We start from the raw sequence: 14051 nt of genomic DNA on the forward strand, positions 1-14051 counted from the left end.
AGAATAAGGCATGCTATTTCCTGTTGTCTCTGCTCAGTCTGGTCTGTCTTTCTCATTTGTGCCACATTCCCTCAACTGATTTGACAGAGACAAATACGCAGACTTTGAGGCTTTGCAATTAAATGATTTAAATGTTTATTAATTCCACAGGAATTTCCTCCCTGCTGCTCAGTTGAATTTATTCAACAGTTGAGCGAATTGGAGTGAATTCGAATGAGCTTCTAAAACTACTGGAATGAGATGAATAAAAAGGTTAGTTCAGCGTCCAGTTTAGAACAAAAAAAAACACCTCTCAGGAGAGTAAACTTCACTGGCTCGATGACCTGAACGGACACGCAGTCGCTCACACATGACGGAGGTTTGGGTTTCAGGGGAGCATGCAGGGATCTCTGAGGACGTGGAAACCGTGAATACAAAAAAAACCTCAATTTGCATTCATTAGTGGCGTCTGTGACGCCGTGCGGGAGGAAGATTCTGCAACAGGATCGATGATTCTCCCATGGTTGGGAGAGTTTGTACATGTACCTGTCAGACAACGCAACAACTCGACAGCGTATCAAATAAACAAAACTCAGACCCAAATCCCCTGATGCAGACTCACACCTCAAATCATTCATTCAGTCACATTCAGTCATGAAATGTTATTCATAAACCCAGAGAAACGTGTGAATTAGAGGTGGAAAATCACTTTCATTTGCATGTCATCTTCAGTTGGCCAATTATCTTTAATTTTTTCATCTGTCTTTTATTTTTTTTGAACCCAGACAAACAAAATGACACATGAAAATTGCATCGTGGGGATAAAAAAACCAATTCATCTCACCTCACTGGCACATTTTATATCGTTATATTGATTGATTGATTGATTCAATGTGGAAATGTTCCATGCTGCATGAATAAAAAGAAAAACTGCCATGAGACTATGCAATTAACCCTTTGTCACACTGCTCAAATCACAGCTTAGCAACCGTAACTAGGCACAGAAGGTCTGTCAGGCTTTGGATTTCTCCACAAGTGAAGTGAAGTGGTTTGCATTGAGCTGGGACATGTAGCTTTAACGCTGCATCATGTAATAAATCATATAAGTGCATGTTTACAACTCATTTTAGAGGGTTCAGCTGGAAACATGTTTTAAATAAATTTAAATAAAGTCATTTAAATAAACTAAACTAAGGTTGATTAGCTAGCGTGCTACAGCTGATACAATCTGCTAACCACAGTGGTAATTTCAGCCTGCCTTTGTCTGCTTCTATCTGAAATCAACGAGCCATTGTTTCACAAATGGTTAATCTGCCGCCGTCATTAGCAACAAAAACTAAGCGTAGACTGTATGTGAAAAAGATTAGAATAATACATACAAATAATATAAAATAACGCCGTGCAATATCACAGCAACCACATTGCAGAGACAAAGGACCCTGCTCTGCATGGTGCTTCGTTTTTACAGCAGAAAACATCACCTCTTATATCTGCCTGCCGAAAACCATCTGGGCTTTTTCCAACGTGGCCATTTCATGAGCAGAGCCGCCATGCAGGGCACAGTGTGGCGCAAGCACAAATTCAATTATGAGGTGAGGGGCGTTTGTCAGGAAGGTGTGCACGTGTGCCAGGCTGATGGTGGTGGTGGCTTCTGGTCTGGCCAAGTGGGTTTTTGCATCCCGCCAGTGAGAAAGGCCCATTGTGCTGCTGGGGGAAAAAAAAACAACCTTCGATCACTTGGCTGTGTTTACGGGACTGAAGGCACGCCTCTGAGGATTCCTCAGCAGCCCCAAGAAGCACACGGCCTGGATCAGATGGAGACAAAGCAACACCATCACATTTCCCCCCGCCGCGTCCTCCGTGAGGCTGCCTCCCAATTAGCCACACCACCACTGCCGAGGCGAGATAACAATAGAAGCCCATGTATCCCCATAAGACCTCACTAGAGGACCCTTTATTGCCATATTGATGCCTCCTACATGTCACCACTGCCCTCACTTGCCTGGCTGCATGCCCGCACATTTTATATGAGGGGAAATCAAGCAGAGGGGCTGTAACTCAATACAAGAAAACAGCAGGGAGCAACATGAGGACTGAATGGTACATGCTGTAATTAGTGAGATGTCGTAAGGAATAAATATGAAATATGATGCAGCGAGTTCAAGCTGCACAGTAAATTATAGAAGTGATTAACGGGTGAAAGTACAAAACTGTGCGGAAAAGTCACCCAGTGGAATGAAGAAGACATACAGTCAAATAACAATAACACATAATTAGTGGCAGATAAAACAGCAGTTGCAAATACTTCTCCTTATGTGTCCACTGCTATTTCATCCTGGAATATTTAGACACAATTTGACAATAGAGAGGTTAAGTCCCTTTTGGTGTCCCCTTAATTAAAAAAAAAAAAAAAATGTACGATGGTCAAAGGCATTGTTGGCGTGCGTACAGTTAAACAGCAAACTGCGACTTTCTTGGCCCGCAAAATTATCTTTTAAATTGACAAATATCACGTGTACTTCATAACACAGTTCAAAAGAAATAAAAAATTGCTGTTGACTAGCGTACATATTTTTTTTAGTTAGCTCCCATGGTGGTCACCTGGAAGGGTTGTAACAGATTTTTAAATGCAGAGCATCTCTCCAAGCAAACAGTGCTTTAAGACGGGGAAGGGGGAAAAAAATAATATACATTTTGCATTTTCCACACAAAGAAAACAAAGTGTTCAAGTTAGCTCACATTCTGTAGCACCACAGTTATTTCATGGACAACACATAAATGATGTCCAATCATACAGAAATCACACAAATGTGCCTCGCTGACCTAAAAAATTAAGTGTACGTTTTAGTTCTAACAAGGCTGTTATTATTAAATCAGTAAAATACGTTTAGATTGTCCATTTGGTCCGCTGTGAAATTCAAACAGGTGGTTGAGGTGAGCGCTTAGTGATTTTAAAATATATAATTTTCTGTTTTTGAAGCGAGACTATGTGACTTTTGAAAAAAGAAATAATACATTCTTACATTGTTATTGTTGTCTAACTGATATATGTGAGCCAGATAGACTACTGTTTCATTAAAGTTTCATTGTTCACCAAATATAAGTCTCGCTTTGATCATTTCTAACTTTTAAGACTCCAGTAGTTTGCAACCAATCAGAGCAATGGGGGAAAACAACTCGATAAACCAAATAATCACCTAAAATTGGTCGTTTTTTAAGAATAAATACTGAAAAGAAAATTGCATGTAATTGCTCAGCGCTAGTTAGACGTGAACCAGTATTCAAAAACATCTTAATTTAAAAGAAAAGGATCACTTTGTTGGCTCGGTGATCCGAGGCACTCTACCTGATTAAGTTAGGCTGGCAAGGTTTGAGGAACATTAAAGTGTCTTATATTTTGCATTTATATCAAAATCCTTCATGTTTTTTTCCATTCGTTGATGGAGGGAATGTTCTTTTCAAGACTTTCCAAGTCTTTGTACTGGAGACTACAGAGGCTGGTTGTGGGGCTTTGCAGTAAATGGATATGGGGGTCACCCCCACTGCATAGCTGAGGTCAGGCTCTCAGAGAGCCGGTCTGTGTGTGAGTGGTCATGAAACACTACAAGCGTCCATTTCAAATGTCCCAGCTGTCACTGAAGTACTGGTCCTCCTCTTCCTCCTCTTCCTCCTCCTCTTCATCTTCCTCAGTCCCGTTCCTCATGAGGTCGTCGTCCTGTAACTCACTCCCATCCTCCTCTTCCTCTTTGAGCTGTGCGAGCATAGTTTGTAAGGTGGCTTTCACTTCCTGAACCTCCTTCTCCAACGACTGTGCGGCGAGCGTTAAGGAAGAAATCCGTCGGCTGCAGACACAAACTGGGAATCACATTAACATGGAAATATGAAAAAGCATGCCGGCAGATGAAAAATCAGGGGCAAACGTGACACTTGTGGTCCACGACGGTTAATGGTAATAGCAGAGGACAGCCATAACCTGATGAAGTCATCAATCTCCAATTTGGCCACCAAATGGATTACTGGGACAGATCATCTAGTCATACCCAATTTAACCCCGTCCAATTCAGTATTCATGAGCTCGGTGCACGTCTGTGGTGCTGGGTGGCGGCGAGGGGACCCAAGCAAACAGACTGCCCCGCTAAAGAATTCATAAACCGTCAATGAAATGGGATAGAGGCTGTCATCAGTGGTGTATGTGTGTGTGTGTGGGGGTGGGATTGTTTAACCTGCTTAGAAACTCAAATTAATCGTGTGAGTGTCCATCTTAAGTGGCAAATCAAAGAGACGGCTTTGACGGCAGATGGGGCCTGATGGCTCGTTTTACTGTCTGAATGGACACAGATTGTCCTCATTCATAATTAACCATCCGTTAAAGAGCTTTTCATTAATATTGCAGGCCGTTCGCAACACTTTTTTTTTAAGGCAACGCAGTCGAATTGGTGAACGATGAAGTTCAGAATCGTGTTGAAGACCTTCCAAGCTAACCAAAGATTGACATAATGTTGCCTATCTGAGGCCTGAGCCTTCCTCGGCTTGGGCGGTATTACGATGTATTTAGAGTATTTAGAGTATTTAGAAATCATGACGGTATTTGTTCTGAATAATTTGATGGTTGGTCTCTCTAAAGGCTGATCAGCCCACTTGGTACCCGCTGTGTGTGTGGTTGAGAGACGTTATGGTAGGCTTTTAAGGTATACCGTCATATAAAGTATATGCCAGTGAAATGTCAGGAAGGTATGAAACAGATGCCACCAAAATATACTATCCATCTCTTTTTCTTCCTTTTTGTAATTTCCAGTCTCTGTGGTCGTCCATCCACCTCCTTGTATTGAGAGAAGGAACTCAATTAAGACCCTCGGAGACGAGGTGGTTTGATCTCCCTGTCCCTATGGCAACTGCAATATCATCCCAAGTTCAGTCTCTGCTCCGTTTCTGCGACACGCCAACAATATTGTCCTGCTTCTTCAGTGTCCTCTTGTGTCCACGACGCTTCTGCATGCGTGCCTTGACTTCAAAAGGCCGAGATGAGTGGCATGTAAGGACACGGAAACAGAGAGGTGGAGAGAAGCGGGCCAGTCTGTCTATCTCCGACTGCCAGACTGCACTGATATCATGCAAACAGCGAAGGAGCCTTCGCTGACCCCTGACAGCTCAGCAGGGGACGTGAATCTCTAATCAGATGTGAAAAAAGGTCTAGCCACACAGCAGCAGAGAGTAAAGGATGTACTGCATGGCACATAGCTTTTAGAGATCCTACAATGACATAAATATCTATATCAGAAAGTATTTATGTTCAAAGATGAGAAACCAGCAGGTTAGATGAATTTTCTTCATCTCGGTGTTGAAATATCACCTTTTTTCTATCCGTCTCAATAAGCCCACAGTGTAGAGGGGAAAAGTGGAGCAAGAAAAACACGCTAATCTATTTCCAATCAGCTTTCTAATTAGCACGGAAAATGATGTATTGTGACCCGTAATCAGCTTCAGCAGTTTCATTTGAGTCATTATCACGGATATTGTAATTTCCTCCGAGCCAGATCCAGCGAGTGGAAGTGAGCAGACGGAGAGGGGGGGGAGGGAGGGGAGGGTCAGCGGCAGGATGGACATTAAGATATGACGTGAGCGGAGTCATTACAGTGACATTCCTGTATCTGTCGGAGCGCTGCTCCTGTCGGCCCACTTTAATCTCAGCCCGTGGTGACTGGCAGCACACATCAAGCGCCCTCTAATAACTTCACATGGACTTTTACCGTTTCATTTTCCAGTTTGCGTGTCCAGCCTGTCGAGAAAAAAATCCACTGATCCCAGTTTATCTCCAAATTCCCTCCCCGAATGGACTCATAACGTCAGATAAGACAGGTTGTTTTTTTTTTTTTCTCAAAAGGTAAAGTCGCAGAGCATTAGTGAGTCTCAAGGTAGTTTTTGAGAGTTTGAAGGCCTCGAGGAAACTAGGTCCTTAAGACGGATGGACAGGGACACAAACACGCACACAGTCAGGTTATATGATGCACGTATATTTAGAGAGCACTGAAAGGATATGGGTGAGGGCCTGATCCCGGTTCAGTATGGCCGTCTGCAATTCATCTTCCAAGGTCAATAGTCTGTCGCTGATCTGCTCGCAGCGCTCTGTCAGGTCCGTGGCCTCGCTGCATCCGTCCTGGCACCGAAAAAAAGCAATGAAGCGGTGGGTAAGGAGAGGAAGGGATGATTGAAGAAAGCTGCAAGGGCTCAACAACATCTGAGTCTGAAAAGAAATACACACAAGTCTATCTGACGTTAACGGCAAGCAAGCTGCCAGGGAAAAACAAAATGATGGGTTCAGCACTAGAATACTGAAGTGTTTGGAGACTTGTGGCAAAAACAGATCGGGAGCCTTTGCTGTATTGAAGCGATGCATGCAAGCAAGCGTTAGTAGAAAACATTTGTAGGGATCTAAGAGTTCATTTGACTACACAAAATGTGTTTTTTTTATTTGACCTTTATGATCTTCAGCTTGCCGATCTTCACTTTGCTGCCATTTTAGGAGTTTCAAGCATATTTTTTTGACATTTTCAATTATGTTGAACAGTTGTTACAGTGGACTGACTTTTACACCCAATGATAATGAGCATATGCTATATTTAAATGTATCATATATAGTTGAATATATGACTGATTAAACATAATGCACTTCAGTTGCAATGATTGCTGTTAAGAGAGCGAAAGTACAAAACCTTGTACTTTCAACCTTCTTGGCTTCCTCTGATTAATTTTAGCTCTAATCACATTAAACTGCATATATGCTCTCATAATCATGAGTCAGAGCTCAGCGTGGAGCTTTGCAGACTTTCCCATAACTAATTTAATCTCTTTGACACTAAATCCTTGACACGGTTTCAACCAGACAAAAGATGCAAGGCTGCCAAGATTTCTGTTTGGTGAAGCGCCAAGGTCATAATGTGCACAATACACACCACTGGAGGGGGGGGAGGGGGTGTGTGTGCACAACATAGCGGTGTGTCTGCACATCACCTGAGGAGGGAGGTGGAGGTGGAGGAGCAGCAGAGTGCAGTAGGGCAGAGCATTCAGAGAGCGCAACTGGCCGTAATTAGAACAGGCCCCTTCCGCAGACATGGCGTCCTAGTTTTTCACACTTATCAAGCATGGAGAGCACAAACACACGGTAGAGTACACAGACGCACTTCAGCGAGGAGACATGCACGAGCAGACCCAGTGTCCTCGTCAAGCAGCACATGGGAAGTCTAATCTGACTCATAGCTGCAGGTAGAAAATATCAACTCCCTGCAGCTCAGAGGTGTCAAAACAATGACTGCGAAGTCGTGTCTCGTGTCTCTTGTCCTGGAATAGCACTCTTTCTCCGGATGACGTAACACCCCGAAAGAAATGTACGACGACGACGACAACAACAACGGGCCTGAGGCGCTACGATATGTGCTAAAGTCCTCCCTGATGTAATTAAGGACTTAAGGAAGATTTAAAGGCGGAACCACTCGCAGGACTAAAAGATTTAATGTCATTTTTTTGTGTGTTTGAGGCTGTTAAATGTACAAACAATCACTGACACAGGTCTGTCCTCGGGCGTCACCTTCTGTGTCAACCTCAGAACCCATCGGCTACCGGTCAGAAGAAGGATAGGCCTCTGGGGGGGCGAGGGGCTAATTCCTGGGGATCCAGTGTAGCCGGCGGTTATCCGGGCCAGGACTCATTGTTTACAGTCCATTTAGCAACTTGAGATGTGAAACGACGTGTATGACGGCTAATTTTAAACCAATAAAAATCGAAATTGTTGTTGGACGATATCTGACGGAGATATCATTTCGGGCCCTTTTGCTCTCCACGCGGACTGTTTACCTGCATTCAACAAACGTGATTGGTCAATGCTACAGATGGAAACCAGAACCCTTGTTCGGCAGTTTTTTTTATTCGCTTTTTTTTATTTTTTATTCCGCATATGAACGCAGAATCTGTTTTCGAGAGATTGCCTCGCTCAGATTCCTGTCCTCCTATACCGAGCAGCAAGACAGTCATCTTATAGATCGACTGAGCTGTTTGTTTGTCAAGGTGAGGAGCTTCTTTAGCAGATAAGAGCCTCGTGTTTGTGCAGCTGATTGATTCTATACTTTACAGCCTGCAGTCAGCTTTCAACATTCGGAACGTCAATACAACCACAGGATGGAAGACAAAAGCCGGCTGTGCAGAACAACGGCGTTAAGAAACATCCCTTAATACACAAACCTTTTAAACAACCATTCAGAAGATTGTTATTTTACTCCCGGGCGGTGATGAGCACAAAACAAATGACGTTCTCTGCTACCTTTGACAAACAAGAAAAACATTTAAAATGTCGACAACGAGCCGGTTTGTGTGTAAGAATCCCAGGAATATTGGCCTGTTTATTCCCGGTGCCCATTAGTGCTAATGTTATTACACCAAAAGTAAACAAAGCAGGCTGCAGAAGCATGAAGAGATTATTCAGAAATCCAATATTCGGAATCATGTATGCGCTGGTATGGTTATTTAAGCAATAATGAGTGAGAGACAGCGGCTAATTGTGCAAGTTCCCACGGGTGCTGTTGGCGAGCGATACAAAACTGATATTGCACTGGTATTACACTCAAGGTCATAATTACTTGTACAAACAATAAAGTAGCTGAATTCACTTCAAACTCGGAACGGAAATTAAAAAGTGCCTTTGCTATCCCCGATGCATGGTAAGTGAGTTACTCCGTCCAAACTTAGAACTCGTTTTCCAGGACCGTCTACAAGGTCATTTACAAATATGCGCAGTGACAGTATGAGGTGTTCCTGTCTGCAGCCGTGTCCCAATTCTGTACACACTGATTCAGAGCTGGTTTTGAGGTTTTCCACAACGGAAACGTGACTAAAAAGACTAAAAACGTTCCTTTTTGTTTTCCCCTTCCTGAGGACTGAACACACCGGTACAGTATATCTACTTCTATTAGTCTATAGTATAGAAATCAACATGCTTAACTGTTTTATATAACAGGAAATTGTACAAATTGTATTGCTTCTGTTAATACCACCACTACTGTTAATGCTCCTACTACTATACTACTATCAACACCAAATGCAGTTGGAACCCAGAGCCTGGGCTGCATCAGATTTCTGCCTAAAAGCCTATTAAGGCAGTTTTTTCTCTCCACTGTCGCTGTAACGCTTGGCCCTGGGTGATGTTGGGACTTGACTCCGAAAGTCATGAGCGTATTCTAGTCGTTTTGTGATATGACACTATAAATAAAATTTAATTGAATACATATGAACCCTTTTTTAGACGTCAAAATGGGACTTCAGAACATAACTGACAATTAAACTTTGCAAAGAGAAAGCAAAAATGTAATGCTTTTAATATGCTATTTTAGTTTCTGTCCCGCCACCATTTACTTTCATGTTGGGCATTCATTGTGGGACAATAGTATCCATCAACAGCAAACTGGAAAAATCAACAATGTTGAGTATACCTAATTCAGTCACTTTTCCAGTGTGAAGTGTAACGGCTTCAATTTGAGAGTTTGCTGTTGGTATTTCTGTAAAACAATGCACAATTATCCACTATTGTTCGGCATGTAATGGAAAAATGTGCAACTTCCTCTTAGTGGAGTTTGAATGGCATCACATGCACCTGATAACCTGTAAGTTATACTTACTGCAAAAGCAATGCTTGATATGTGAAGATAACCAGCAATTAGTATGCAGCGAGCAATCACATTTTCTAAAAGGGCCGGTGAAAACTTTGTGACCTGATCATCAAAACTAGCCGACTAACAAATGTAATCAGAAGCAGTCAACATTTAAAATGAGTAACGTCTCTGTTCTTGTTTGGGTCAGTGTGAAGAGGGGGATGCAAGGACCTTGAGAGGATAAAAGAACAATTAGTAGAGATTACAAGAGAATAGAGTAGTGATAAAAGACACACTTGCGTGCACACACACACACACACACGTGCACACCAATCAATCTCCATTGTGGCAGCAGGGCAGCGGCTTGGCAGCGGCTAAGTGGAAATCATTTACTTAAAGTCATTATAGAAAGGAGAAAGAGGTCAGACGCTCTGTGGAGGCGCCATCACAACACCATCCAGACAAAGACACCATATCATGCTTTATTGTCGTATCAGCTCGGTTTTCAATAATTCATTGTGATCCAAAGTCGCGTTGTTCACGTATACAACTCATTGTCCCACACGCCAGAATCTGACCGTTACACCCTTAGTTACCGTTGCTAGGCATGTCAAGCTTTCTTTTCTCGCACAGAGCATGAGCAGCTTATAATACTGGGGACGAATTAACCATCAAAATTCGTTCTTTGTTAAATGATTTCAGACAAAAGCGGGATCCTCATTTCTGAGTTTGGCGGCTGAAAACTGTCCTACGCACATTTTATCAGCTGTACTGTAGCTCAGTAGCTAATTGAGTTGAGTGAAAACACACTCGCCCTTTTGATCGTGTATTTTTGGATTTGGAAAGGCACACTACCTTCGGATCTCTAGCTGAAGGATTTCTCTTACTACAGCCTCGTGCACATCGCTTCAAAATCTCAAATTTGACAACTGTGAATCCAAGATAAGACGTGCATACACCATTATCAGACTCGCATCAGTGTATCTTGGTTTGAAATCCTGCATGGGACAGCCCATTTTTAAAAGTACAGGTACCCCCCCCCCATATTTGGCTACCAGGTGTGAATGAATATAAATGTATGAATTTAAAGCAGGGAGCTGCTGGAAGCAGAATACATGCTCAGCTCAGCAAAACCTCCCTGCCGTATAAATAACGGTCTTTGTGCAAAACTGCAGACAGTCAGCGACACCGACCAACGCCTCTCATGTAGATCAGTATTGATCCGGCAGTCAGCAAGGCGGCAAAGGTCATGTTTAAGTTAAGGTCAACTAATGGAGCCAGTGAGCCCAGTATGACTGCGACTGACACTTTAATTACACCGACAACATTCCACCATGCAGCGACGGCGTTAGCGTTACCAACCTCTGGCTGATTTTCCTCCATGCAGAACAAAAACTCCTCCAATTTCTGCAACAAAAGGGGGGGGGAAACATTTGTTGAGGCCACACAGTCACAAACCTGCTCATGAATTATTGAAAATGCAATTATGTGGGCTTTGTACTTTATGTGTGCAGCATCATCATAATGAGCACAGGTTCTAATTATTCATCACCAAAACTGACAAGGAGAAAATAGATTGGCTCATCTGTACCGCAGGTTTCCTTTTGTGTCGTATTCAAAATGTGTAATTGTACATTCTTCACTAAGGAAGGAGGTAATTACTGTACCTGTTGGAGGCTAACATATTGTTTGAGGCTTTGGGGTAAGTACATAAGGCGGCTAGAGTAACAACAAATACAAATCGGCAACATTTTAATTGTTTTTTTTTCTTTTACGTCACTTCTCGCCCTCATGACTTTGCTCTCCGGTGAACACACAACTTTTCAAACTTTCTAACATCAAGTCGTCGGATTGTCTTTGCTCTCTCCATTACCATCTGTCAGAGGTTTTCTGTCTCCAACTAATAAAACAGTCTTCTTTTTCTGAGATGAAAACCTCTTGTGCATTCTTGGATATTCAGAAAAGTAGAGACATGCGCTGGAACATAGCAGTGATATGGAGATGTCTTTCATTTGTCTTCAAAGAAAAAGCTTGAGCAGTAGGACGATGTTGTTGCTTCTCGTTAATGAGAGATTACGAGGAGCTTGGTCGAATGTTAAACATTAGTTAGCTGAGGCATCGTTGATGTTAAATGTTGCATTCACAGTACAGATGTGCTTTTGCTTCTCTGCCCGTAAAACGTCATCGTCTCTTTTTGTTGCGTTTCGTGGGAACAAGTTCAAAAGCTCTGATGCTCTTAAATATTTAAAGGTTCATGCTCAAATCTAAAGCTTGTAAAAGTGTATTTTTGCAGCCGGGGTCGAGTGCACGGGACGGAGGCAAAAGAGAGAAACGGTTGGCAGTCTCACCTTTTTAGTTCACGGAGAAATGTTAGGAGGGGCCGGGCTTTGGGAGGAGAAAGAGAAGCAGAGAGAAACAAAGGGAAAGCAGAAAACAGTGCATGCAGTTTTAAAAAAAATGTTGGGCAGGGCAGGGAAAGATGACATCAATGCAAAATGTATATTTCTGATTGCACAGAGAAAGTCTTAAGAAGGGTGTAGATGAATACCACAGCAATATTCAGCTACAATATTAATACATGCAGGTGGAAATTCTCTCAACAGCCCCTGAAGATCATTGACAGATATTTGCTCATGGCTACGCTCCAGTAAATCCAGTACATTTAACAGTACGCATAATATAAATAACAGTTAGTGAGCCAAACTAACAAAATATAGTCTAGGTAAAAACTGTGCTTTTTTATTTTCTTTTATATTTGTATTAACGCTGTCTCTGTTGGCTTTGTTGCTTTCTCAGACGAGTCTGTCAGACTGCGTGGGCGGAGGAAAGTGTGAGGAGAGAATGAGTTGGACTCTGCCCTGAGGCAGTGGACCTCAACTCACTGTGGGATAGACCGGCACACAGCGCTCACACACACATACATGCACATGCATGCACACACACACACGTGCAACCCCGCTAAACGCATGTGATCATGCAGAAAGAAGCCCTTAAATCTGCACTCCGTAGACCGAAAGCCTTCCATGGAAGTCGATATATTTCCAAATGGTTGTCTTCTCTTAACGCCCACATTTTCCTCATTTAGAAATACCTCCGAGCAAAGGTGCTAATAGACTGCTGCTCACCTCGCTGTAGCCGGCAGACTTTTTAGATGGTGAAAAAAAGAAAGCCAGCTGAATGTACGAACTGGAAGCGTCCTCTCCAGTCAAGTGGTAAGATTGACCGAGCAGACACACGAGTTCACGTTCCGCGGCAAAGACTTAAAAATAGATTGTTCTCATTTGACCTTTCAGTGGCAAAGATGGCGTTATGTGTAGACAACAGCCTCGAAAAGGCATTTTTATATTCAAGATACTCTGCACACATTTATCTGTCATGCAATCCGGTATGAAAGCACGAGTCGACTTTGTTGCTTTACCTTCGTGAACTCGGAGTTCTGTAAGTTGGCCTCGGGACACCAGCGGCCGCCTAACGCAGTCAGCATGGCGCAGTCTTCTTCTTCTTCTTCGTTGGTGCACGGCTGGGTTGGAGGATGAACCGCTGCGGCGGGGAGGTCTTCGGCGTCTCCCCCGCTGCAGCTGGGAGTCCGCAGCTGGAGGCCTCGCAAGAACAGGTGGCAGGCTTCCAGGTCGGCTTCCCAGATCCGCTCCAAGCCGGAACAACCGCAGCTACGCAGGACAGACCAGTATGTTAACGATGTGACACCATGACTGGTATCTTAGCAACAGAGCCGGTTCATCGGCGTGTTAAGGAATAGTTAGGTGTATTTTTTAACTTTGGAGAGGGCTTTTTGCTCAGCTAGGCACTAGAGATGGGATGATATGGGATTTGATCACAGATCGGGATTTTATAAAAAAGCTCAATAAGTTGATCGCAGTGAATTTGCATTATCGGGATAACAGTTATTATTATTAGTGACTTGAAAAAGCTGTCTAGCTCACGATCATGGTAGCCAAATGAAAAATAGAGCCTGACTTTTTTTTAAAATACAGAATATAAAAAAAAAAAAAATTAAAATTATTTATGCAGGGTGACTTTGTGAACAATGAACATTTAAGATTCGATTGCTTTTCAACAAAAATGATAAATATTTGAGTTTTTAAGCATATTTTGATTATTATTGGGATAACGTGAATAGCAATTATTTTGGCCGGGATAATTGTCTCATAAACTTTTCATATTGTCCCATGGCTACTAGACACTGAACGGCGATCGGTACCGATTCACAGTTATATCTGATGCTAAATGCATAGTAAGTAGTGGAAGAATGTAGACATCATGACTCAGTACAACAGCACATACAGAAATCTAATCATCCGTTATGCATGTGACGTCTGGGACCTGCTGATTGATGACCGAGCACAGTGGTCGTAAGGCACAGTAAAGGACATCTTTAATAACATCTATATAATAAAGTAGTGACAAAGGACTGAGGGA

At 42.7% G+C, this 14051-nt stretch overlaps 1 protein-coding gene across 4 annotated transcripts in view; it reads right to left on the reverse strand.

The window, feature by feature from the left end:
- Positions 1–670: 670 nt before the first annotated feature.
- Positions 671–14051, reverse strand: part of disc1 (DISC1 scaffold protein) — a 39062-nt gene continuing 25681 nt past the window's right edge. The window contains exons 11-14 of one of the 4 annotated variants that reach the window (XM_084021997.1): positions 13033–13282; positions 10977–11021; positions 6015–6133; positions 671–3788 (exon numbers count right to left, since the gene is read on the reverse strand). In XM_084021997.1, the coding sequence (XP_083878123.1) occupies positions 3596–3788; positions 6015–6133; positions 10977–11021; positions 13033–13282 (607 nt within the window). In that variant the 3' untranslated portion in view covers positions 671–3595. Of the gene's footprint in view, positions 3789–6004; positions 6134–10976; positions 11022–11962; positions 12000–13032; positions 13283–14051 lie in introns of those variants that run through there. The other 3 variants (XM_084021996.1, XR_014598012.1, XM_084021998.1) reach the window with 3 other exon arrangements.

This window comes from Eutrigla gurnardus, assembly GCF_963514095.1.
Source record: "Eutrigla gurnardus genome assembly, chromosome: 11".
Classification (NCBI taxonomy): domain Eukaryota; kingdom Metazoa; phylum Chordata; class Actinopteri; order Perciformes; family Triglidae; genus Eutrigla; species Eutrigla gurnardus.